General features: G+C 42.5%; 1 protein-coding gene across 6 annotated transcripts in view; it reads left to right on the top strand.

Annotated features, from left to right (window-relative positions):
- SARNP (SAP domain containing ribonucleoprotein) overlaps positions 1-22,651 on the top strand; it is a 32,312-nt gene extending 9,661 nt beyond the window's left edge. The window contains exons 2-11 of one of the 6 annotated variants that reach the window (XM_068128644.2): positions 1,227-1,326; positions 1,748-1,791; positions 1,997-2,049; positions 7,229-7,286; positions 8,769-8,842; positions 12,525-12,553; positions 13,177-13,196; positions 13,910-13,978; positions 14,562-14,639; positions 22,367-22,651. In XM_068128644.2, coding sequence (XP_067984745.1) covers positions 1,227-1,326; positions 1,748-1,791; positions 1,997-2,049; positions 7,229-7,286; positions 8,769-8,842; positions 12,525-12,553; positions 13,177-13,196; positions 13,910-13,978; positions 14,562-14,639; positions 22,367-22,408 — 567 coding nt within the window. In that variant the 3' untranslated portion in view covers positions 22,409-22,651. Of the gene's footprint in view, positions 1-1,226; positions 1,327-1,747; positions 1,831-1,996; positions 2,050-7,228; positions 7,287-8,768; positions 8,843-12,524; positions 12,554-13,176; positions 13,197-13,909; positions 13,979-14,561; positions 14,640-22,366 lie in introns of all 6 variants that reach the window. The other 5 variants (XM_068128633.2, XM_068128624.2, XM_068128654.2 and 2 more) reach the window with 5 other exon arrangements.
- Positions 22,652-22,946: the final 295 nt, after the last annotated feature.

Genomic DNA, 22,946 nt, shown 5'->3' with positions numbered 1-22,946 from the left:
GTTTCAAGTATATCGGACCGGTAGTTGTCGAGAAACAGCGGTCACAGACAAACATACAAACATACAAACATACACACAGAGATTACTGGAATTATAGATAGATATATATACATATATATATATATATATATATATATATATATATATATATATATATATATATATATATGTATATATATATGTATATGGATAGATGGATAGATATATGTGTGTGCATGTATGTATGTTCACAGAAGGAGCACATACAAAACAACAACCACAGACACCACGACAGCAGAAACAACTACACCTTACATATGTCCAGGGAGAAGGTCCTGACCTCTTGTTTAAGATCGAGGGCCTCCAACCATTGCTGATAGAGGAACAGCAGTACATCCAGAGTTGTGACCGGGACGGAATCCAAACTAATGGTCAGAGATCACTTTATTTGAAATGGGGACAGATCTGATGCCAACAACAATGATTGATGCCATGACTTTGCTTATAATGGCAAGTCAGCTTATTGTTCTGTATTTGATAGAATCTCTTTAAGACCTTTATTTTGGACGAGAGTGATGTTTGTTGACTTCCTGGCAGAGGGGAGGTGGAAAAATGGGGACAGGCTGAAGAGCATGGGTACATTGGGTAGAGGTGAAGTAACAGCAGCACAGCAGCATTTGAGAACATGTGCACTGATGCCAGTCGGGCCTATTGCTGAAGCAAGGTTGAGGCTGGACGGAGCTTTTTTAAAACCTTTTCAGGAGAGAACACACAGTTCAGTAGACAGTGGGCATGAGGAAGTAAGATTGGGCAAAGTTGGGTGGGTTAAGCACAGGAGATTTGGAATGAAACAACAAATTGAGACGTTCTTCTTTATATTGAGCAGAATCTGCATTGATGCTGTTTGAGGTGAGGGAGTGGGCGGAAGGGTAAGATATACCAGATATGCACTTGACAAGGTGCCACCCTGACTTGGAGAAAGGAGACTGGTTTGAGAGTTCGCTTTTGAGGTTTGTAAGATGGTGTTTTCTGGCTTGCCTGGGTGCCGGCATTTTCAAACATCCATCATGGTATTTTTAACATTCTGCAGCTAATCTAGACATGCAACCCACATTCTGTATGACAGCATCAAACCTTTTCTGGTAGCCTTTTATGAAAAACAATTTTATGCCTTATTTATGTGGGATAAGTTGGGAGTTGCACCTTGGAATTTTGTGATGAAACAGGCTTTTTTTTTTCATCTCCAGATAGCCGAGCTGAAGCAGGAACTCGTGGCACGGGGACTAGAGACAAAGGGAAACAAGGCGGAACTCGTACGACGCCTCCAGACTTACATTGAAGAACATGGTAAGATTACCTGTTTCACTGTATGCTGGGACTCTCAGATGGTACCAATCACTACGACTCAAATTTTAATTATTTTGCAAATGTGTCAACTTCCCACAATTAGCAGATGTTTACCTTTGCATTTCAATGTTTTTTCTTTTTTTCTTTTTGTTTCCTTCTTCCTAATGATGCCATGAATACATCACATACGGAAGTGTAAGACTAGTTTCATTTCAATGATTAAAAAATTTTTTATTTGGCTTTCATTTTCCGCTCATAAATATTTATTCCCAGCTTCTTCTATTTTTTTAACCTGTCATGTCTGAACATATTGTAAACACAAAAGGGTAGTCGATAACACTGAAAAACAAATGAAAGCTCTAAATCTTTAAGAAAAACTACAGTAAAGTATATTGCCAAGTTTATTTTCTCTATATTGCAGACAATGAGGTCAATGAAGAAGATGCCTTGGCAGAAGAGCCAGATGTGAGAAGCGACTATCATGTGATTTCTCCAAGTCCTTTGGCTAGTATAATATTTGGCTGTACCACATACAAAACTTCGAGGACAGTCTGAATATTATTCTTCATTTCATGTGGCTGTGTTCATTGAATTTTTCTCGTACCATGTGGCAGCAAAGTGCGTGTGAGCTCGATCTTCTTTCTGTCTTTTCTTTTTGCATCATCTGTAGGCTGAAGACAAAGAAGTTGAAACTGCAGCTTTGCCTACAAAGGATGCTGAGGAGTAAGATTTAATTATTTTTCTTTCTACCAGTTCTGGTTTGGACATGATGCAGCTTTTTGTTCTGATCAGGGAATACCACAAATAACTTTAACAATACCTTTTCAAAAATATGACAATGGAGGGGGAGAGCGTGCTAATATTGGACAATGGGGTCGCTACATGCACGCTGATGCTTAAATGCCAATTTCCAGAATACTGTATCCAAAATCCCAAATCATGTTTGTTTATAGTGAAAACCAATTTATGTAATTGTCGTTTTCAAGCGGTCCAATAACACAGACCACTGAGTGGATGGACCGAACTGCTTTTAACTCCCTTGGACTGTGTCAACATTAGTGGATTGCATTAGCAGAAACATTAGCGAATTTGCATGTGCAAAAATGCGAGGAGAGACGCAAGAACCTTATTTCTTTAAAAACTGACAGATTTATTTTCCGAAACAAGCAGGGGAAGATTGAATCCGACGGAGGTACGATAGTGGAACGAGGAAGGGAAAATGGAGAACCACATAACAAGTAATCGATAAATAACTATATACAATGAATAAAAGAAATCTTTAAAAACCTAAGGTATCTCACACCAGATTCAATCACAGACAGGGAAAGGGAATGAGAACCGGGTGGGCTTAGCTCTGCTGTGGTAACGGAGTAGGAGGTGGTGCTGAGTAGCCACGAAAACAGGCGAGAGGACAGAGAGGCAGGTTAATGATGCAGGTAAGGGGGTGACGAAAAAGGCACAGGGCGAAGGCAGGAACACGTGCAGGCAGCGCTCCTTTCCTCATGCGAGGCAAACCTTTTTCTGCTCTGGCATGATGCCAATTCACCTCAGAGTTCTCCTCAGAGCATGCTTTATTTATGCTCTCCTCAGAGTCCACGGCACAAGCTCCTCCCATTGCTCTCCGGACACTCTCCACCCTCGGAGGCATTCATAGCTCTGCACGTATCAGGAAATGATTATCACCCAGTCCCGCCCACCCGGTGGTTTCCAAGAGGCTATGCACATGTTTGTTTAACTTTCTGTGGTATTTAACTTTCGGTGGTCTTTCTGTCTTCCACCGACTCCTCTCCGGCCTTGCTCCCTCTTCTCTGTCTGTCCTCTGCCCCCCAAATATTCCTGCAGGACGCATATGATCTGCCAGGAACCCTCTTCTGGTGAAACTGCCAAAATCAAGACTATCTGCTCACCTTCACTCTTTCATTCCTCTTTTCTCCCACCTCTGGAACAAACTCCCACACTCTCTTCAATCCCATTCCTCCCTCCAGGTCTTTAAAACAGCTGTTCACCACCATCTCTTACCTTCCCCCATCCAAAACCTTGATCTTTTCTACCCCCATTAAAACACCCCAATTCCACCTCTTTCAATCCCCAACTTCTGTCCTGAAATTCCTAGTAGTGTTAATTTGCTTCATACCGTGTACCCCTCCTCCCTCCCCCCTCCCCCAGCCCTCCCCCTTCCACAGATCTACCGACGTCCCTGTTCTCTACTGTTATTGTGCTTGTATGCTTCCCTCACTCTCCCCATCTTGTCTCCCGCTCCCTTCATTGTATGTTTTATGTGTCTGTGCATGTTTTCATGTTCAATGTGTTATCTCTTACATGAGCCTCGATTCTGTATAAAGAAAAAAAAAAAAAGTTAAAAATCACTTTAAACCCTAGCTATTTAATACAACGCACCACCACCATCCTCTGTATGGTGCACATTCAGACGATCATTAAGCTAACATGTCCCTGCTTGTTACATCGAGATTTGCTAACTGCTAGTACACAGACCACACTACTCTATGCAGTTCAATCTGTTTTTATGCAATATCTACCCACCACCTCCCTACAAACGTAACAGTATTTAGGCACCAGTTGAGGCCGGAAAGAGTGCTTATTGAACTACCGTAATTTTCAGAGTACAGGTCGAATTGGCTAATTTCCCCATTTTTCTTTGCTTCGTTCATAGAGAAGTACATTTGCAGTACAAGATGAAGCTCGATCAACGACGGTATTTTGAAAAACTGTTACTTCTAACAATAGAGGTGTTAATTCCTCCCTGACACTCACTATGCATCACATTGCTGCCTATGGTGCTGCCAGGTTAATGAATATCAATGAGCCGTTTTGTGCATATTATTTGAACGACTTGGTGGGCTGACCTTTTGGATATATTAGGAATGTGAATAGTTTTTCAACATGTTTTTTTATTATATGTACTGGAGGTATAGTATTTAAAACAACCTTCAGGATCTTTATTAGCACTCACTCCGACCACATTACATTTTGCCACAGTTCACTGCTGCTTAATACACATGAACACCCGTACAGTGTTAAGTCCTCAACAAGTGGCACGTTGAGTCAGCAGATATTCCTCCAACTTATCCTCAATGGTTGTCCCCTTACCATAGCATTTTGAGATGATATGGTAAGGATGAATACATATTAAGATTGAAAGGGATGGATCAATTGTAATTGGTGAGTGTGTGCTTGTTATTGGTTGGATAATTTTGCATGCATCAGTAAGCAAATTAACGTTTGATTGCTCACCCAATTGACAAATGTTCTGGGCAATGATTTCTGTAGTGTGTTTAAAATTAACAATTATACAGTTTACTTCAGAAAAAATGCACTTTGTGTGCGTAGCTGCGATTCTAGTTTTATCATAATCCGTCCACAACTTTTTGAGATATCATGCTTTATATCGTTTTTGGCCTTATCACTTAACGGTGAAGAATCACTTAAAAATTGTGGTATCTGTGTCCGGATTCGGATCGTCACCAAAATCAAATTATGTTGTCCTTGTTATACACCCCGAACCTGTCCACCAAGTTTCGTCTGAATCCGTCCATAACATTTTGAGATCTTCTGCTCACAGATAAAGAGACAAACGCACAGACAAACAAGGTTACATAACCTCTGTCCAACTTTGATGACAAGTTGTGCTGAGGCACTGTCAACTAACTCATCTTACTATAATTCACCAAATGTCCGTCTGTCTGTTTGAAGGTACCGTAAAAACTGCTGAACCGATCGCAAATATATTTTGGGTGGGTAATCCTGGGACCCCTGGGAGTAAAATAGGCTATTTCGTTTTCCCAATTTCAGCTTTGGTCTCCAGCATTCTCAGGTTTGGACTCCCGCATAACATTCGCGTTCGCATAACGTTCATTGTGACAATGTTCTCATTGTGACGATGTTGTGACGATGTATGTGTTCACGGTAGTGTTTGACGTGATGGTGTGAACGTAATTTCGTAATGTTTTTGTTTCGTAATCCTTTAATGAACGTTTAATGTTCAATGAACGTTTAATGTTTAATGAACGTTTAATGCCCTTCGATGTATGGGGCCGCACGCGCGCTACACTGGACGGGCCAGCGTGTACCTTGCCCTTCGCCGTCAGGCTCGGGTAAACCGCTGAGCCCCATCCGTGATGGGGACTGGGGCTTGAGACAGTGTCCCACGAACGAGGAATTCCCAGTAAGCGCAAGTCATCAGCTCACGTTGATCAAGTCCCTGCCCTTTGTACACACCGCCCGTCGCTACTACCGATCGGACGGTTTGATGAGATCCTCGGATCAGCCCCTGCACGGGCCGTTCTCGGCTCGTGCCGGTGCACCGAAAAGATGAGCGAACTTGACTGTCTAGAGGAAGTAAAAGTCGTAACAAGGTTTCCGTCGGTGAACCTGCGGAAGGATCATTATCGGGACAACATGAGAGCGAGCGAGACGCGAGACGTACGTGGTACGTGATCGTCCATGTACTGTTTAGCCATGTACTGTTTAGATTTTGATGATTTGCGTGTGATATGATTCAACGGATGTTTATATGAATCGTTTAAAATAAAAAAGCCTTCAATTTCTGATATTTTACCTTTTCATTTGGGCTTGCCAATTGAAGCCCCGCCCATAGGGCGAGTACTGTTGCTCGTGGCCATAATTAAAATATCACTGGTCTGACCAATCCACTGAGCAGACCGAAGCAGAGAAAGGTTTCAGTGGAATTAAACTTGTCACAACCATGGAAGGTGTCCCTAAGTCTGGAAATGGTCTATGCATCAAGTTGGTTTGTCTCCAGCATTTGACAAGGATTTCAGCCATGACAGGGAAATCCACAGTGGTATAGGTGGAGCTAGGTGGAAAGTGGCGGAAGGAAAGTAGGAGGAGGCCTCGGATTGCACAATGAAGTTTGGAGAGTGTAGGCACTTTTCATCAGATGGTGATTCTATCTGAAGGTAAGGCAATCTCTTTAATATGAAATAAAATTTAAAAGTGTGTGTGTGTGGTGTGTGTGTGCGCGCACGTGCGCACGCTCTATTACGGAGCTTGTATATTTAAAAAAAAAAAAATTATAATAAGACTATGGCCATATGTGGGAGTGAGTGCATGATGAATTTGGGAGCAGGATGCAGCTGGTGAATCCAACACTAATTTTAAGTCTTGTTCATCCACACCCTATCAATTCAATCTATTAGTCCATTAATGTTTTATGATATCAAGCTAATCTTTACCATATGGCCACTTTCAGTGGGTTGGGTGAGTGGGGATGGACGGGGGAGAAAGAGGAGCAGGGAGGCCAGGAATATGATGGAGGAATTTTTATTTTTGGGGGATGAAGAGGGTTGTGGGGTGAAGGATGAATGGACACTGCAGCACAGTCACCTTTTGATGAGACATGGTCACAGACTTCACAATCACCATCCATGAGGTGATATACAATCACTCATCCATACCTCAACTACCAACCAACCTTGACAATATCCATGTACCCCTCTATCCCCAATGCTTGAACTGTGTACATATCCAATTCCAGTACTTTTGCTGCCAATTACCTTTCTTCTGCCAATACCTTTCCAGGGAGACCATTCCACCTCATATTTTGACCTTTTATTTTGATTAACCGTAGTATTATATTTGCTTCTGTTGGCACATCACCAACAGACTATGACTGATTGCTTGCAGATTTCACCTCAACAGAAGATGTTCACTACTTTGGCTAAAGGATAACAAGTTACACTTGTTCTATAGCCAGTGTTTAATTTATTTATTTATTTTCAAAGTAGTAATACTAACTTTTGCTTTTGAAATTGTTTGGGCAGCAAACCAAATCGTCATACAGTAGCTTAAAAATTGATTATGTCGATTAGTATTGTGAAAGTACTCTCTATCTGTACCTGAAGTGGCTCTCCGTTGCTTCTAGGGAGGCTGAAGTTCCCCAGCAGAGTGTGAAAGTTACCACGGAAATGAGTCAGGCAGAGGTAAGAAATCCTTGTGAATTATTCAATGAATACCGTTCCATTACTTGCATTGCTGTTGGGTGAGTTTGGAAAGCAAAGAAACCATCTGTATATTACATTCAAAATGAGAAAATAGTGGGAGGTTGGTTAAAGTGGGAAATGTTAAATAGAGAAAAGAAAATGAAGGAGTGTTGCATGCACGGTTCCCAAGTCGACCGCTTTAACTGTGATCACAGCTGACATGGAGACTGAGCACGTCGGGGATTAACTCCACGAATGCTGGATGGTAACCGCGCTTAAGGCAATTTGTTTACAAAATGTACCAAAGCAGATAATATGCTTCACACTCTGAACGAGGTCTACACCACGGTTATTAATTCGGGTAATTATGCAAATTCAATCCTCCAAGGGCACTCAATAAAACAAACGGTTTAGTTGGAAGGATGGCAGGAACACACATGCACAGGCTTAGGAACTACAAATAAATATTTAACAAGGACAAGACAAATGTCGAGGGAATCAATGATGGAGACACAATGAATAAACACGACAACTATACAAACAATGAAACTAAACTCCTTCAGTTGCAACATGCAAAATAATCCACACAAAAATTGGGCGAGATAAAGTTAGCAGGCAGAAAAGTCCCAGGTCCAATGGGCAGCATGCGGGGGCCCTAAGAGGGAGAAAACAGTTGGTAGCAATACATCCGGCAGTCATGGATGCGACGGAACTTACCTCGCTTCGTGGCCAATCCGAGAATGCAGAGCAACAGTTGCCAGAGCCAACTAGTAGAACCAACTGTGCATTATTGCGGAGTCCAAGAGCCAAAGTTAAAAAGTATCCGACGCTATTTCCAGCACCCCCGTGGCACATCTTCACCTTGTTCCCAATGGACCAATGGCGACCCAGATGTACCACCAATGAATCCCACCAATGAATGATGAACAGGGAACCTTCTGATGCCCACCTCTCCCACCTTGGACAGTTCTAGGGGAGGAGCCTTCTCCCTTCATTGGTGGAAGGGAAGACGCCATATCACTCCATCCCCACTCACGTGGTTATACACGAGAGACACATGGCAGGACAATCTTGACCATCTGTAGGCATTAAAGGTTGCGACACCGTCTCAAAGCGACGTACGAACAAACTGTATGACTTAGCCATATCCACAAACACTTAATACAAGGTTAAAGAGTCCTAACATAGGCAAAAATAAATGGATATTTATACCTTAAATTTAATAACTAACCCTAACCCTCGCCTCCGATAAACTGCTTAAAGTGAGAAAAGTGAAATGCGGAAAATAAAATGAAGGGCTTTGACGTCAGAGGAAAGTAATGGAGCCATTAGTGAGAAGTGGAAAGGGAAGTAAGGAAGGGGAATGTTTTTATTTCTTCATTGTAGGCGGACGTAGGATATGTCAAAATGCAGCTTTTGTTTTAAGTAATATATAATTACCTCTAATCATAGCAGAGTACGTATTTATCCTTATTCCTCCAGAGGATGATCAAACGTGCAGAGCGTTTCAACGTGCCAGTGACAGAGGCGTCGAAGAAAACTGCCCGTGCACAAAGGCAAGGCACTCATTCCAAGTTTCTTCGTGTTATTCGAAAAAGATTAACGAATGGGTTGGGGGACGGGGCTGATTTGAGGAAAACGTTTTTTTGTACGTACTCGTGTTTCTTCCTCATTTACCGTTTTCCTTTATGTGCATGTGAAGTGAAAGTGTTTGGCTTTTGAACAACAAAAGAAAAGGATATTAATATTTTGATTTGGTGATATAAAGTCTAATTCATCATATTTTCCCCCCACCTTCAGAGAATATATGCACAGGTTGGATGTGTGAGGTGCAATCAAGAACCATCGGTTGTAATTTTTATTCATCCCATTGTATGCTCATGATCTTCCCTTTTTTGTTGTTGTTGAAGCAAAATTCGATGTAGTTTTTTTGTGTGTATGATGGTAGGTTGTTGAAACACAAAAGCAGGTGGCATGTCCCTCCAAAAATGTCCGAGGTAAAAGTGGTAGGATTTACATGTGTGTTTGAAATCCACTTATTTGGTATGAAGTAGCATCATTGGCTGAGGGTGCAGCTGTGTGGCTGATAAACGCCGTCTGTTTAGGGCAGGAATTTGTAATTTGTTCATGGTGCCAGCGATGGCTGTCCTACTCTTTGCAAAGGACACCATGGGATCTTTAACATCTACCAACTTATGCCGACAGACGGGATGTCTGTTTAACGTCCATCCAAGGGACCCTGCCTGTGAAACACCGGGATGACAGTTTATTAGTTGGGTGAGAATTCAAACCCAGGCCAGACAGTTTTGAGGTGAGTGTGAGTACCTTTAGGTGGTCCGACCAGCGTATTTTTGAAATTCAACAATGAAATGGTAAGAAGAAAAGCAATCTTTTACGAGATAAGAAACCCTTCATTTATAATATTAATTAGTAGAGATGCCAATGAGCCATAATATTGGAAGGAGATCAGGTTAATAAGCCGAATTAAAACTTCAAATGCAAGTTTCATCACCGATGTGAAACTGGTTTTGAGTTTGTAAAAACCCACATATTTTGTAAAAACCCAATGCTGAACACTTTAAATAATTAGGTTAACAAGCTAACCCTAACATCCCTATTCTCAAGCTGGACAGTTTTGGATAAATACAATTCATCAGATTTTTATTCCCCAATCCCTGTGCACAGTGTGGTGTGTATATACAGCTTAAACGAGTTCCTCCTAAACCATCATGCACTTAATCGTAATCTAAAGTTCGTTTTTTCCCCTCCCACAAGGTCCAATCAATTTTATTGCCTGGCACTTGGGCCTAGATCCTGGCACCTGGCACCGAATCCGGATCTTCACCAAAATCTAATCATTTTGTCCTTGTCACATACACTACTTCTCTGACAAATTTTGTTTGAATCCGTCTACAACCTTTTGAGATATCTTGTTCTCAGTCAAACAGACAGACAGACAGACAGGGGTGAAAACATAACCTCCATCCACCTTCGGTGGCGGCGGTAATAACCCCAGGCTCCTGGTGGAGGAGACATGTTCCGGGAAAACGCCTGATGATGGGAAACACCTGCTGAGGGAGACCCCAACATTGCAAACCTTTTCCAACTTCCCTCGTCTTCAGACTATGGCCCCATCGACTGACTGTGAATGGCCACTCTTCCCCTCAACCCCCAGCCGCTTCCCATCCCACCCCTTCCATGTCCCCCTCCACCCACTCAACCCCCTGCCCCCACACCTCCAGAAAACTTTTACCGTTTTCTTCTACTTGATCCCTGGGGAAATCCTGTCAGAGTTGCCGGCTTGGACTTCCATTGAGGATGCTTGGGGCGGCTACTGATGATGATACCAAGTGGGCAAATGTTGCGATTAGTGGTTAAAATGTGTTAACACCACGACCACTGGTCCTGTGCTGGTGACTCCTGAGGAATTTTCTCCAAGCCTGCCCCACCCCAAAACCTTCCCACAAAGTTGGTGTGTTGATCCTGTCCTTGAGGTCCAAATATGTTTTCACTTCACAAGCATTTTTAATAGAAAAAGTGACTTGAATGCATTATTGTGTTATGGACAGTATCCCTTCCCCCCTCTGTAATATAAATGTAATAAAATTAGTGTGGCAAGCATTATGTCAGTGCTGTTATGGCTCTTAACTACTTAAGGTGTATCAAGCCCCCTGGGGCACCCTCTCGTTCACTGGATTTGCATTGAGGTAGGGTCTATACTTGTATACGTTAAAATGAGCAGCTCTGCGAGATTGCAAGATTTTCGGTGTTCTAGATAGTTTTTTGTTTTTACAACCTAAAAAAAGATAAACAGATTTGAAGGTTTTCAAATTCAGTGATCAAAACTTTGAGCTTCACGTATGGGCAGGTGAGGGGAGCAGTGGGGGAGGGAGGTCAAATATTCCTCTCTGAAGTTTGACCTCAACTTTTTTCCATGAACCAAACCATTATTCTTTGAACCTCATTTTTCCATGAACCAAAGAGTTTTGCACCATTGTAAAGAGCATGAAAAACCGAGTCCATTAAGCAGAACTTAGTTTTTTCCTTTGTTTTTGAAATTCCGATTTCTATGGGCTCATTTTAAGTAGTTAAGGAGAGAAAAAAGATATGCACTTAGTTTTGATCTCTGAAATGTGATCGTTTCTCTGAGGTACCATATTCTTTACAGAGCGTTGGTTCAGCTGAAGCAGCTTCCTGGGAAAGGGTTATGCTGGTGGTTGTTTGCCGTTGCCTTCCTAGTAGTAATTTGGGTAGGAGTTTGACATTTGTTCATGGTGTCGGCAATAGCTCGCCTACTCTTCGTGAAGGACACCGTGGATTCTTTAACGTCTACCAAATAATGCTGGCAAATGGGATGCCCAGTTTAACGTCGATCCGAGGGACAGCACACACAATGATGAATCGCCCTGCCTGTGAAACACTAGGATGACAGTTTATAGCTGGGTCGGAAGTCAAACCCAGACTAGACAGCTTAGAGGTGAGTGTGCATATCTCTAGGCCACCCTGCCGGCCTAGGTTAAGTTTATTTTAGGTTAGGGATATTGCGATATAATATTGGTCGGAGGTCCTATGCTTAAATGGCCTTCAAAATTCACTTTTTTCAGCATTCCATTGATTGGCATTGATCAATGGCATTGATTAATTATTTCAAATGAGACAGAATCATTGAAATATGCAGTCAGACCCCATATCCACAATTCCGTCACTTTTGGAATTATTTGGCGGTGCTCTGATGTTGCAACTTCCTCCTTCCTGGGATGACTGCATCTTCTGCCTGTGTGTTCATTCCTTCTCCCACTTCTCTGATCTCCTTTGATTGCCAACTCCCTTTGCTCAATCACTCTGTCAGCCACATCCCTCTATCATACAGCTCTTCAAAGAGCCTTGATGTCTGAAAATATAAATAAACAAATCTCTTCTCTGCGTTAAAACATCATGCTGCTCCCAGACCAGTGTTACTTCTTTGTGTTGGTTCTGATACTATTCTCGCAACACAATGGTTTTCAATTAGATCTCACCTTTGGCCTGTTTTACTTACAACATTTTATTCTTGGGGAGAGAAGCACTAAACATCCAATTCTAGAAACCCACCTCATGGGTTTCCAAACATTGATGTTACTTTGACACTTTGCTTTCTGGTTTGGTTCTCAACTGTTGATTCAACAAGTTATATTTTATAAAATGATAAAACAAACCTTTTGCTTCATCCAACGCTTTCTTTCTTTGCTTTTTCCTCAGGTTTGGAATGCCTGCAACAAATACGTTGGGTAAGAATTACTTGAGGGCTGGAAATCAAACTCCTGAGCTTTTCAAAGAGATTTGTACTTTGCAAATGTCTTGCCTTTTTGCATATTGTTTGTTGTCGTTTGTATACAGCATGTGTCTGTGGGTTAGCATCAGTTCTTGCAGGGTGCAGCAATGCCACTGATGCAGTGCCCCCTGTGGGTTTGAGTAGGAATTTGTTGGTGTTCTCGGTGCTGGCAAAAGCTCGCCGACTCTTAGCGAAGGACACCAATAGGGTGCTGGTGAGATATTTAACATCCACCAACTAATGGTGACAAGCAGACCTCCCACTTAACGTCCATCTGAGGGACGACGCACACATTGATTCTGTGCTGTGCGTCCGAAACACTCGAATGGCAGTTTATATCTCGGCCAAGTTTGATAACCATGTTAGACAGTTCAGAGATGAGTGTGCGTACCTCTTGGCTCTCCTTGCCAGCCTTGCATATTGGTTCATGCATTGGAGTGGAAGCGGGCTTCTGTTTAGGCAACCTGTGTCACATTTTCAAATTGAGAGTACAAGTGGAATTGCATTTTGAAATTGTTTTGACTTGCATTAATTTTGTTAATCACTTGTTTTTCTTTATTTGTTTTTGGTCCTCTACAGGTGGCGATCAACTTGGCAAGGTATTTCAGATCCATGCTCAAATGAATGAAATACGATCGCGTATTTTGAGTCGTTCACCATTGTAAGAAGAACAAATCCATTTTCATGTTTATACAATTGGAAAGTACCATCTGTAGCCCATACAAGTTGCGGTTATTTGCCGTTTGAACAACTCGACCTGTAAGGTCGCATTTTTATCTGTCTTATCAGGGGAGTGACGAACAGCCACTACGAGATTGTTGAACAGACTTCTGATGTGTGGTGTTTGTAGTCAAGACCCAGTGGGGGGAAAAAAAAGGATGTACCTCATGTTTTATTGGAGACATTTGGGCAAAAAAAATTCTCGCTTTCTTTGAAACATTTGGTCGGAATGGAAATGCCTTTTTCTTGGCTGTTGAGCTGGAAAAAAGTAATATAAAGTAACATTCTTTGCTTGGCTGGGATGGTGGAAAGTATGCGATTGTGAAGGATGGTCATAATCTCGACGTTGCCAGGCAGGAATTGGCCTTTTAAATGGTTTCACTTTGACTTTGTGCAGCGTGTGCCTCTGGATTTTGTCACAGGTGAAATAGAAATTGCACAGAGCAAGTATAAACTGCAAAGCATTCACATTCCCCCTTGTTTCTTAGCTTATGCTTAGCCAGTTGGTCAGGTCTGCTGTGACAGGCCATTCCAGGAATCAAACTCGACTTTTCTCTAATTAAGCGCAACTTGTGCCTGCCTTGTTCTCCAGGAGGACATGGGAAAACTTCAAGAGCGGGCAAAGCGTTTCGGCATGAATGTTTCCACCGTAGCACAAAAGGTAACGCTTCTTTAGGCCTTATGCTGAGGTCAGGATCTGGAAAAACCGAGTGCTTTGGAATTTGAAGCTATGTCAATGAGGTTGTCCGCTTAAAGCTTCCATCATTCACCTGGATAATGAATGGGGTCTTATTTTTAAATTTTAACTTTCGATGCTTGCAGCCGAGCATTTATGTACATCTGCGAGTATGGCTGAGAGCTTGCCGTACTGCCCGCACGGAGCAAAGGTGCTATGTTGAAGTTCTCATTGGCCCTTAATGCCTTTGATATGCTGCTTGTTTCAGATACATTTAAACTTCAACAAAACCCTTTAGGACACTTCACGTGTAGGATTCACGATGATTACCATCCTCCCTTTCACCCATCCTCCTGGCCAAGCAAAACTTAGTCCAGGCTCTGCGAACTCCTGCCTGCGACTTGAGGGTGTACACTGTAGAGTATAATAGAGCATGAACATGGTTGGCTCAACTTGCTCTCATATAGAAAGTTGTTGATACTATTCTTTTCTTTTTCTTTAAAGCAGCAGACTTTAATGCAAGGAGTGGAAACAATAGGGTCAAACTGTTTATGGTGTGTCTTTGCAGCTGGAAGTTGAAGACAAATTGAAGAAGAGGAAGGAGAGGTTTGGTGTTGTGACAACTGCTTGTTCTGGTGATGGAGAGGTACGTAATCAATCTCCCAATTAGCTATGGTGTAGTTATGTAGTAGTAATATTGTTAGTTTGTTTTTAACTGATATTCGCATTCTATTTTTATCACATGTAGATATAGGGCCTATTCTTTTTTGAAAATGGACATTGTTCTGGCATTAGTATTTTTATTCGCTGTGTCCACCAACCAGATGCTGTCTTGATAACTATGCAGATGTATTTGATGGGAAACATAATCTTACTTGGTTCCGGAGCTGCAGTTAATTCAAAATGTTGGGTGTCATGGGAGTCATACCCCTTATTGCAGTAATAAGACTGTCACATGTCAAATTGATATTCTTTTGTCAAGCGATATTGATCCCAATCCCAGGCCTTGTTTTCATGATATTGAAACACTTAATATCATTTATGCCCATTTTTGTGCTCGTGTTATCGGTGAAAGCATTCAAGATGTAGTTCTCTCAGTATCCATTGTGACAAATGCCTCTGGTGTTTCAATCTTTCTTTAATACCTGTTAAAAAATAAATCGACTAAAGGTGGTTCGTCATCAATGCAGCAGTAAACCGTTATTTAGCATTTCTCCAAGTCAGGATAGTCGTCAATACTCTGGTTCTCATAGTTTGTGCTTTGAAATGCCCATTCTATGATGAACAAACCGACTGAAATATGTGGTCATACTTTCATAAAAATTGGATGTACTGTATTACTGTTTTTTTATGCAAATAAGCCGCCCTCTGGTATACCCTGCACCTGGGGAAGAAAGTGCTCTCGGAAAATTGCAGGCACATATATAACATTTGGGGTCCCGAGGCACATGGGTATACCCCACAAGCCAACTTTCGTCTCCACATGACCGGGAGATGTGCAATCTCCATATTTCCAGCAGCCAACCTGGCTTTGTTGTCAAGGGCCAACAAACGGCTCTTTTCAAATGCAGCTGCAGTAAATAAAAAAAATCGACGTTAAAATCAATATCTTGAGAAAGGGTTGTTGTTCTAAATTAAAGTTTACCGTTCCGATGTGTTAAAAACCAACATGGTTTCCGGTACCAATTCGACCGGAAACCACGCTGGACATCCATTAGAAATGTATAAATACCCTGCAGGCTGTTGGATTTTATATCATTTCACAAGATTGGCCACACCATTACAATCCCTGCCATACAATTTATGTTGTCAATACAAGTTTCACAGCCGAATTCAAACTGAAAGTTTGTCAGTTTGCAGAAGAGCACGGCAAGAGATGGGCTGGTCGTGTATTTGATAAACAGAAGACGACTTACCGGTACCTTAAATAGCTTTGTAAATGTAATTAGATATATATCTGTAGGTAAAATATGCGAAAGTACTGTAATTAAAGATACTAGGGCATGCCCGTACGTGGGTGCAAAAAAACATGCGTGCAAACAACAACAACAAAAAAAAACTTTGAAACCACGTGGCAGTAACGACCACAGAACCCCCCCCTCTATTTACATGAAATGGTTTGGTCCATTCGCAAAGCCAAAGCGAACGGCTTGCGAGTACGGTAGAACCCCCCCCCCCTCTATTTACATGAAATGGTTTGGTCCATTCGCAAAGCCAAAGCGAACGGCTTGCGAGTACGGTGACCATACCTTGGGAACCACTTGTCCGATTAATTTCAAACCTTGAAAAGGCACATCCTCGGGTCCCCAGCAATATACCTGGCAAGTTTCAAGTATATCGGACCCGTGGTTGTCGAGAAACAGCGGTCACAGACAAACACACACACACACAGACACACAGAGATTACTGGAATTATAGATAGACTAGGACGTGCCCGTACGTGGGTGCCCGTTCCTTGCCAAAAAAAAAAAAAAAAATGTCTTCGCCCATGCATGCATGGGCGTGCCCATGGGCCCATGGGCGTGCCCGTAAGTGCGTGATGTGACCGTACAATGAATGTATCGTCCCGACGCCGCAGCTCGGATGGCGCTGCAGTTAATCGGGCCTGTATCGGCAGAGTTATTATAAACGTGTACTACAATCGATCGTACCTTACAGCGTCTGCTCGCCACGTTCAGCATCAGTACGTCGTCACTATGACTATCCGTAAGTCCGGAAGTGACGTCCTCATTTGACTGTCCGGAAGGTCGCATATCGCAGTTACGATGAATCGCAAATTAGTTTTAATTAGTTTTAAAACATAGTTTAACGCCAACATAGCGCCAACATAGTTTGCCAACGTGAAATAAATGAATACGCTCTCAAATGTGCCGTCCGAGGCAGAGTCTGTTCGCCACGTTCGGCACACGTGATAGCTCGCTGCTCTCTGATTGGTTGAATCGTTTTTTGGACATAGCTCGGTAACTACTTCTCCGATTAATATGAAACCTTGAAAAGGCACATCCTCGGGTCCCCAGCAATATACCTGGCAAGTTTCAAGTATATCGGACCCGTGGTTGTCGAGAAACAGCGGTCACAGACAAACAAACACACAGACACACACACACACACACACACAGAGATTACTGGAATTATAGATAGATTACAATTAAACTTGCAAAAAAAAAAAAAAGGATATCTCCTTGATAATTTAACTTGGCCCCGTGAAGTTGTCACATCCCGTATGGTGAAATACAGTCGGACCCCACTATTCGCGGAATCCGCATATTCACGTTTGATAAAATACGACCTGTTTCTCGATTCGCGGAAGTGTCCCACGACTTCACCGTTTTTTTTCTATTTGCGGCTGTGATCTGTGAAATTGCGGGGGGGTTGTTCCCCTATTTGCGGCTGTGTTCCGTGAAATCGCGTTCCCCACCCCCCCCCACCCCCCCTATTCGTGGCCATGTTTTGCGAATTCGCGGTTTTTTTACCCCCTATTCACAGCCATGTTCTGCGAATTCGCGGTTTTTCAGGAGTGCAAAAAAAATTTCATGAGCTGCTGCTTTGACACATTTATAAAACCCATCTTTAGAAACACCATGCATAAAGCAGCTGGACGTACGTATGCAAAAAAAATCTTCTACGAGCCGTGAGCATGACCTGCTTATTTATACAGTACAGTACAGTACCGTACATTCACTGCTGTGTGATTTGCGTTTTCATGGCTTTCGCGGGCGCGAATTTTAGCCACACTATAAGCGAGCTTTGCGGGATATCCCACCAGATGTGTAAATAAGTCAACTCCGCGGATTATAGAATGCAAACACTTCATTAAATCTATTACAGTTTGCAATATACGGTAACGAATCATCAGAGATCTTGCACAATCAAAACGCTTCGGGGGATAATCCAACAGCGATGAAAACAAGTCAACCCCAGCAAAGAAAACAACCCTTAGCAAAGTCATGGAATCCATCATTGCTTCAGATATGAAATCTTTCCTCTTCTCCAATGGCTTGATCTCTGATCATCAATTTGGTTTCAGACCTGGTCACTCTACTCTGGACATGCTGCTTCTGCTTTCTCAACAATGGATGGAGCTCCTCAACGCCAAACAGGAAATTAGAGCCGTCTCCCTTGACATTTCACGTGCCTTCGATACGGTCTGGCACCCTGCTCTGCTCACCAAACTCTCCTCCTTTGGTATCCATGGAAATCTCCACGCATGGCTGGCGGACTTCCTCTCTGGTCGTAGTCAACGTGTGGCCCTGAATGGGTTTCTCTCATCTCCTCTTCCTGTTCAGGCTGGAGTTCCCCAAGGTAGTGTTCTGGGCCCTGTGCTTTTTCTGGTCTTCATCAATGATCTCTCTGACTCTCTTGAAAATCCTCTCTATCTCTTTGCTGACGACTCTACTCTCTGTCGCTCCATTCCTCATCCCTCAGATCGGCAGTCTGCAGCCTCCTCACTCTCTGCAGACCTGGACAAAATCACAGACTGGGCAAACAAATGGAACATGTCTTTCAATCCTGATAAATCTCACACTCTTACGATGTCTCTCCGAAAAGACCGACTGGAAAACCCTCACATCCACTTTCTGAATAATCCTCTCCAAGAAGTTCTGTCACTCAAGCTTTTGGGTCTCACTATTTGCCATGATCTTTCCTGGGAAAACCACATTTCAAATCTGGCCTCCAAAGCCATTCGCCGACTGGGCATCCTCCGTCGTGCGAAGTCCTTCCTTGGCACACCTGAGCTCCTCACCACATACAAGGCTTTCATCCGCAGCTCTATGGAATACTGCTCTCCCCTCTGGTCTGGTGCTCCTGCCTCACACCTAGCCCGTCTTCACGCTGTCCAGCCCTCTCTGGGCTCTGTCCCCCAAATATTCCTACAGGTTGCACAAGATCTGCCTGCAACCCTCTTATGGTTAAACTGCCAAAATCAAGACTTTCTGCTCACCTTCACTCCTTCATTCCTCTTTTCTCCCGCCTCTGGAACAAACTCCCTCACTCTCTTCAATCCCACTCCACCCTCCAGGTCTTTAAAACAGCTGTTCACCACCATCTCTTATCCTCCCCCATCCAAAACCTTGATCTTTTCTACCCCCGCTAATTTCGGTCCCCTTGTGTTTTATACTTCTCCCACCCCCCCCCCCCCTTCCCACGCCTCCTGCCCCCAAGCCCTCTCCCTCCCACACTTCTCCCTGCTCTCAAATGTTGTGGTTGTGTGCTTCCCCTTCTCTCCCCATCTTGTCTTCCGCTCCCTCTTTTTGTATATTTTGTTTGTCTTGTTGATTTATTTGTGAAATAAATGTTAGCTCTTTCACGAGCCTCGATTCAGTATACAAAAAAAAAAAAAAAAAAAAACCCCCATGAATTATAGAATGCAAATGCTTCATTAAATATATTTTTCCAAATTTGCAGATAGGCTCAATATGGCATCATCAGATAACATCCCCCACAAACCTGGTGTTGTGGTTTTTTTAAATTTATAAGCATTTTTTATGAAACTGTAATCATGTGCATTTGCGGTCGAAAACATTTTAAACTTTAACAAGTCAGAAGACGACAATGGTTCACGAGCGAGCGGTATTCAATGACAAAGGTCAAAACCGACATTGAAAATATATAAATCTGAATGTATTATCTGTTATGACTTGTGAGACTAGTTAGCTACACAATACCGAAAATTCGGTTCGATTCCGACAACGTTGAAAATTTGACCTTTGTGACCCTGAAATGTCAAAACGAAGGTTACTGACCTTGAAATGAGATAGAAAATAATGTATAATCAGTTATGAGGTTAGTTAGCTACCATTTAGTCCCTGGTGTTGGGCTAGCGGCTAGGGTGCCGGCTTCGGATCCTAGGATCCTGGGTTCGAATCCCGGTCAATCGCTGAATTAACGCCAGGGGGGTTGACTCAGCCTGTCATCCTTCCGAGGTCGGCAAATTGAGTACCAGTTCACTGGTAATTCCCTGCTTGTCGTAAAAGGCGGCAAAAAGGGTTGGCGTCAGGAAGGGCATCCGGCTGTAAAACATTGCTTCAAAAAGGGGACCGAAAAAAAAACAAAACAACAACAACCACAGTTCCCGAAAAAGGCCAACCCCCGCTTGCGGGGAAAAATGGCCTCTAAAGGTGGTTTTTTTTTGTTTTTTTTTAGCTACACAATACCGAAAATTTGGTTCGATTCTGACAACTTTGAAAATTTGACCTTTGTGACCTTCAAAGGTCAAAGGTCGAAGATTCTGAAATGTGTTGGAAAACTTGTATTTCATGATGTATGTGATAATATAAAAAACATGTTCAACATTTCACCCTATCAGGAAGCGAACTATGTAATAAAACCATAAAAAATCGACTTTTCTAAATTTTGTGACCTTGTGCCCTTGACCTTGGGGCGAAAATGAAAAATCGAGCTCCATCGGGCTAGACACATGACATTGGCCTAACCAAATACCGAAACCCCTGTCAGATTCCACCAACTCCCTCGGAGAAGATGTGGCTTGAACTCGATTACCCCCTAAAAAGACATCTTTTTCGGGCGTGGCTCCGCCCACAATGGGTGCAATACGCCCACTCTAGGCAGGACACAACTAGATCATGATATCAACCTCCCACCCAAGTTTCATCAAGATCGGATGATACCATCGGGTAGTTATGCTGCAGACAGACAGACACACACCCATGACGAATATAGTGGTCACTCTTTTTGATAACTCGTGAACCAAAAATTATCCTCTATGAATCAGGAACCGCCGGGAATCTATAACGTATCCCTCTTTTCCCCATTGAAACAATGCCGCGGCATACATTCATGGAATTTTCATCAACCTTAGTGGATTATCGTCGACATTCTCGGGATTTGCCTCACCATTCGCAGATGTTGCCTCGCCATTCGTGGTTTGTTCCTCTCTATTCGCAGATTTTCATGACTCGGGAACCTATATACCCTTTTTCCATTGAAACAATGCCCTGCTATTCGCGGGTTTCGCTATTCGCGGATTTTCCAGGAACGTATCCTCCGCGAATAGCGGGGTCCGATGGTACTGTATAACCCGCATTTGTAATTTTTGAAACTAATTTAACGGATAGCCCGTGGGTTATTACGGAAGTCATAACAGAGGCTTGGACCAAAGGTGATTGTCATGATGTCCCGGTTTTGGTTTATCTAGTTACTAAATCGTATGCTTTCCATTAATTTGGATGTTCAGAATTGACCATCAGTTTGGCAAATCAGGACAACTCAAAGATGATGACGGTTTACAGATTCACTCGACATTTTGTCATCGTGCGCGATTTTAACATTCATGTTAACAACCTTGTTAGCAATGAGGCAAAACCTTTGCATGATCTTCAATGATGTGGGCTTAAAGTTACTATCTGAGCCAACGCATAGACATGGTCATATGCTTAACCTGATAGCTGGTGACTCAGATGACCTTATTTACAATGTATCTGTTCTTTGTAATATGTCCTCTGATCACTGCCACAATCTTCAATGCAGCATCGCTATCATGACCGGACACTATGAACAATCATCATATTGACGACAACAAATTCAAAACTGACATTAGCAACTCTGTATAATACAATTCAACCTATTGACCACTGCCAACAACTTCATCACAACAATAAAGTTGGTGATCTTGATTAAGATGCTCCAATCAACTACCGTGACGGTAAAATGCAACCGCATGGCCCTTAGTATAATTTGACCTTGCGTGTATTGAAGCGTGAGAAATGTTCATGAGAAGAAGTGTATCAAATCTGGTTTGACTGTTGATAAAGAAGTATTATGCCATAAATGTACTGAGTACCAGAAGGCTAGTTCTAATCTCATTGTATAGCAATAATCAGAGAGAGGGTACAAGTCAAGGCCGAGGTGGTATGGGCAATTACAGAGGAAGGACAAGAGGAACTTAGTGAGATGGGCAGTCGACCTGAATGGTGAAGGTGTACAATAAGCACAGGAACACCAAGGAAAAGCTGGATGGGCTGCATAAAGGTAGATGCGCGCCAAGTATATCTGAGTGTGGCAACGGACGGGCAGGCTCTGGGAATGAAGAGACGCTCCGACCCTCCGTGAGGGATTGAGGGAAGGAGAAGAAGATCATAATGATGGTGCAAAGTAGCAACTCCCATCTAAATTTGCTAAATATTCTGTGGTATGTATTTGTAAATGCCTAATCAGTATTATTTTTGAGGCACTTCTCTGGCTATGTTCACTTTTTGCCTTCAGCTTCTTAAGTGGAACAGTAGCCATACATAGCTCTTGTAACATGGTATTTAAACAAATTATCTGCTACCCCTTGTTGGAGACTTCTTTAGGTGATGGAATTTTGTAATATCTTTGTCCTTGTTTATTTCTTCCTCTCCTTTATTCTTGCAGGCCAAGAGGCTGAAAAGGGCCCAGCGCTTTGGAATTGTGTGAAAGAAATTAACAGGTTCTCATTTCTTCGCCTGAATGTTGGATTTGCTTTGTTTGGGGAGTGAGAAGTTAAATAAACCATAACTCTTTGTTTTGTTGTATAGAACACAAAAGAGCCATAAGTTAGATGTATACCGTGGTAAAGCATTGCTATTCAAAAAGTTGGCTCTTTGTTCTGTTTTAACATTGTGATTGAAAAGTTTCATCCTGTTTTGTTTAAAATAAATGCTTAAAAAAACAAAACAAGCCAAGTCTTATTGCCTCCACCACCGAAGGTTATGTTTTCACCCCTGTCTGTCCATTTGTCTGTCTGTGAACAGGAAATCTCAAAAAGTTGTGGATCCGGATTTGGGTACTAGATTTTTTTTTAAAGTGATTCTTCACCATCACGTACCAGCTGGCCAGGCCTGATGTTCGACTAAGGTTAAGGCAGGAATTTGTATATTTGTTCAGGGTGCTGCCGATAGCTCGCCTACACTTCACGAAAGACACTGTGGGATCTTTAACATCCGTCAGTGGAACGACACACACTGATGAATCA

This window comes from Myxine glutinosa, chromosome 1, assembly GCF_964187855.1.
Source record: "Myxine glutinosa chromosome 1, kmMyxGlut1.1, whole genome shotgun sequence".
NCBI lineage: Eukaryota > Metazoa > Chordata > Myxini > Myxiniformes > Myxinidae > Myxine > Myxine glutinosa.
This window is presented reverse-complemented; position numbering and strand designations above follow the sequence as displayed.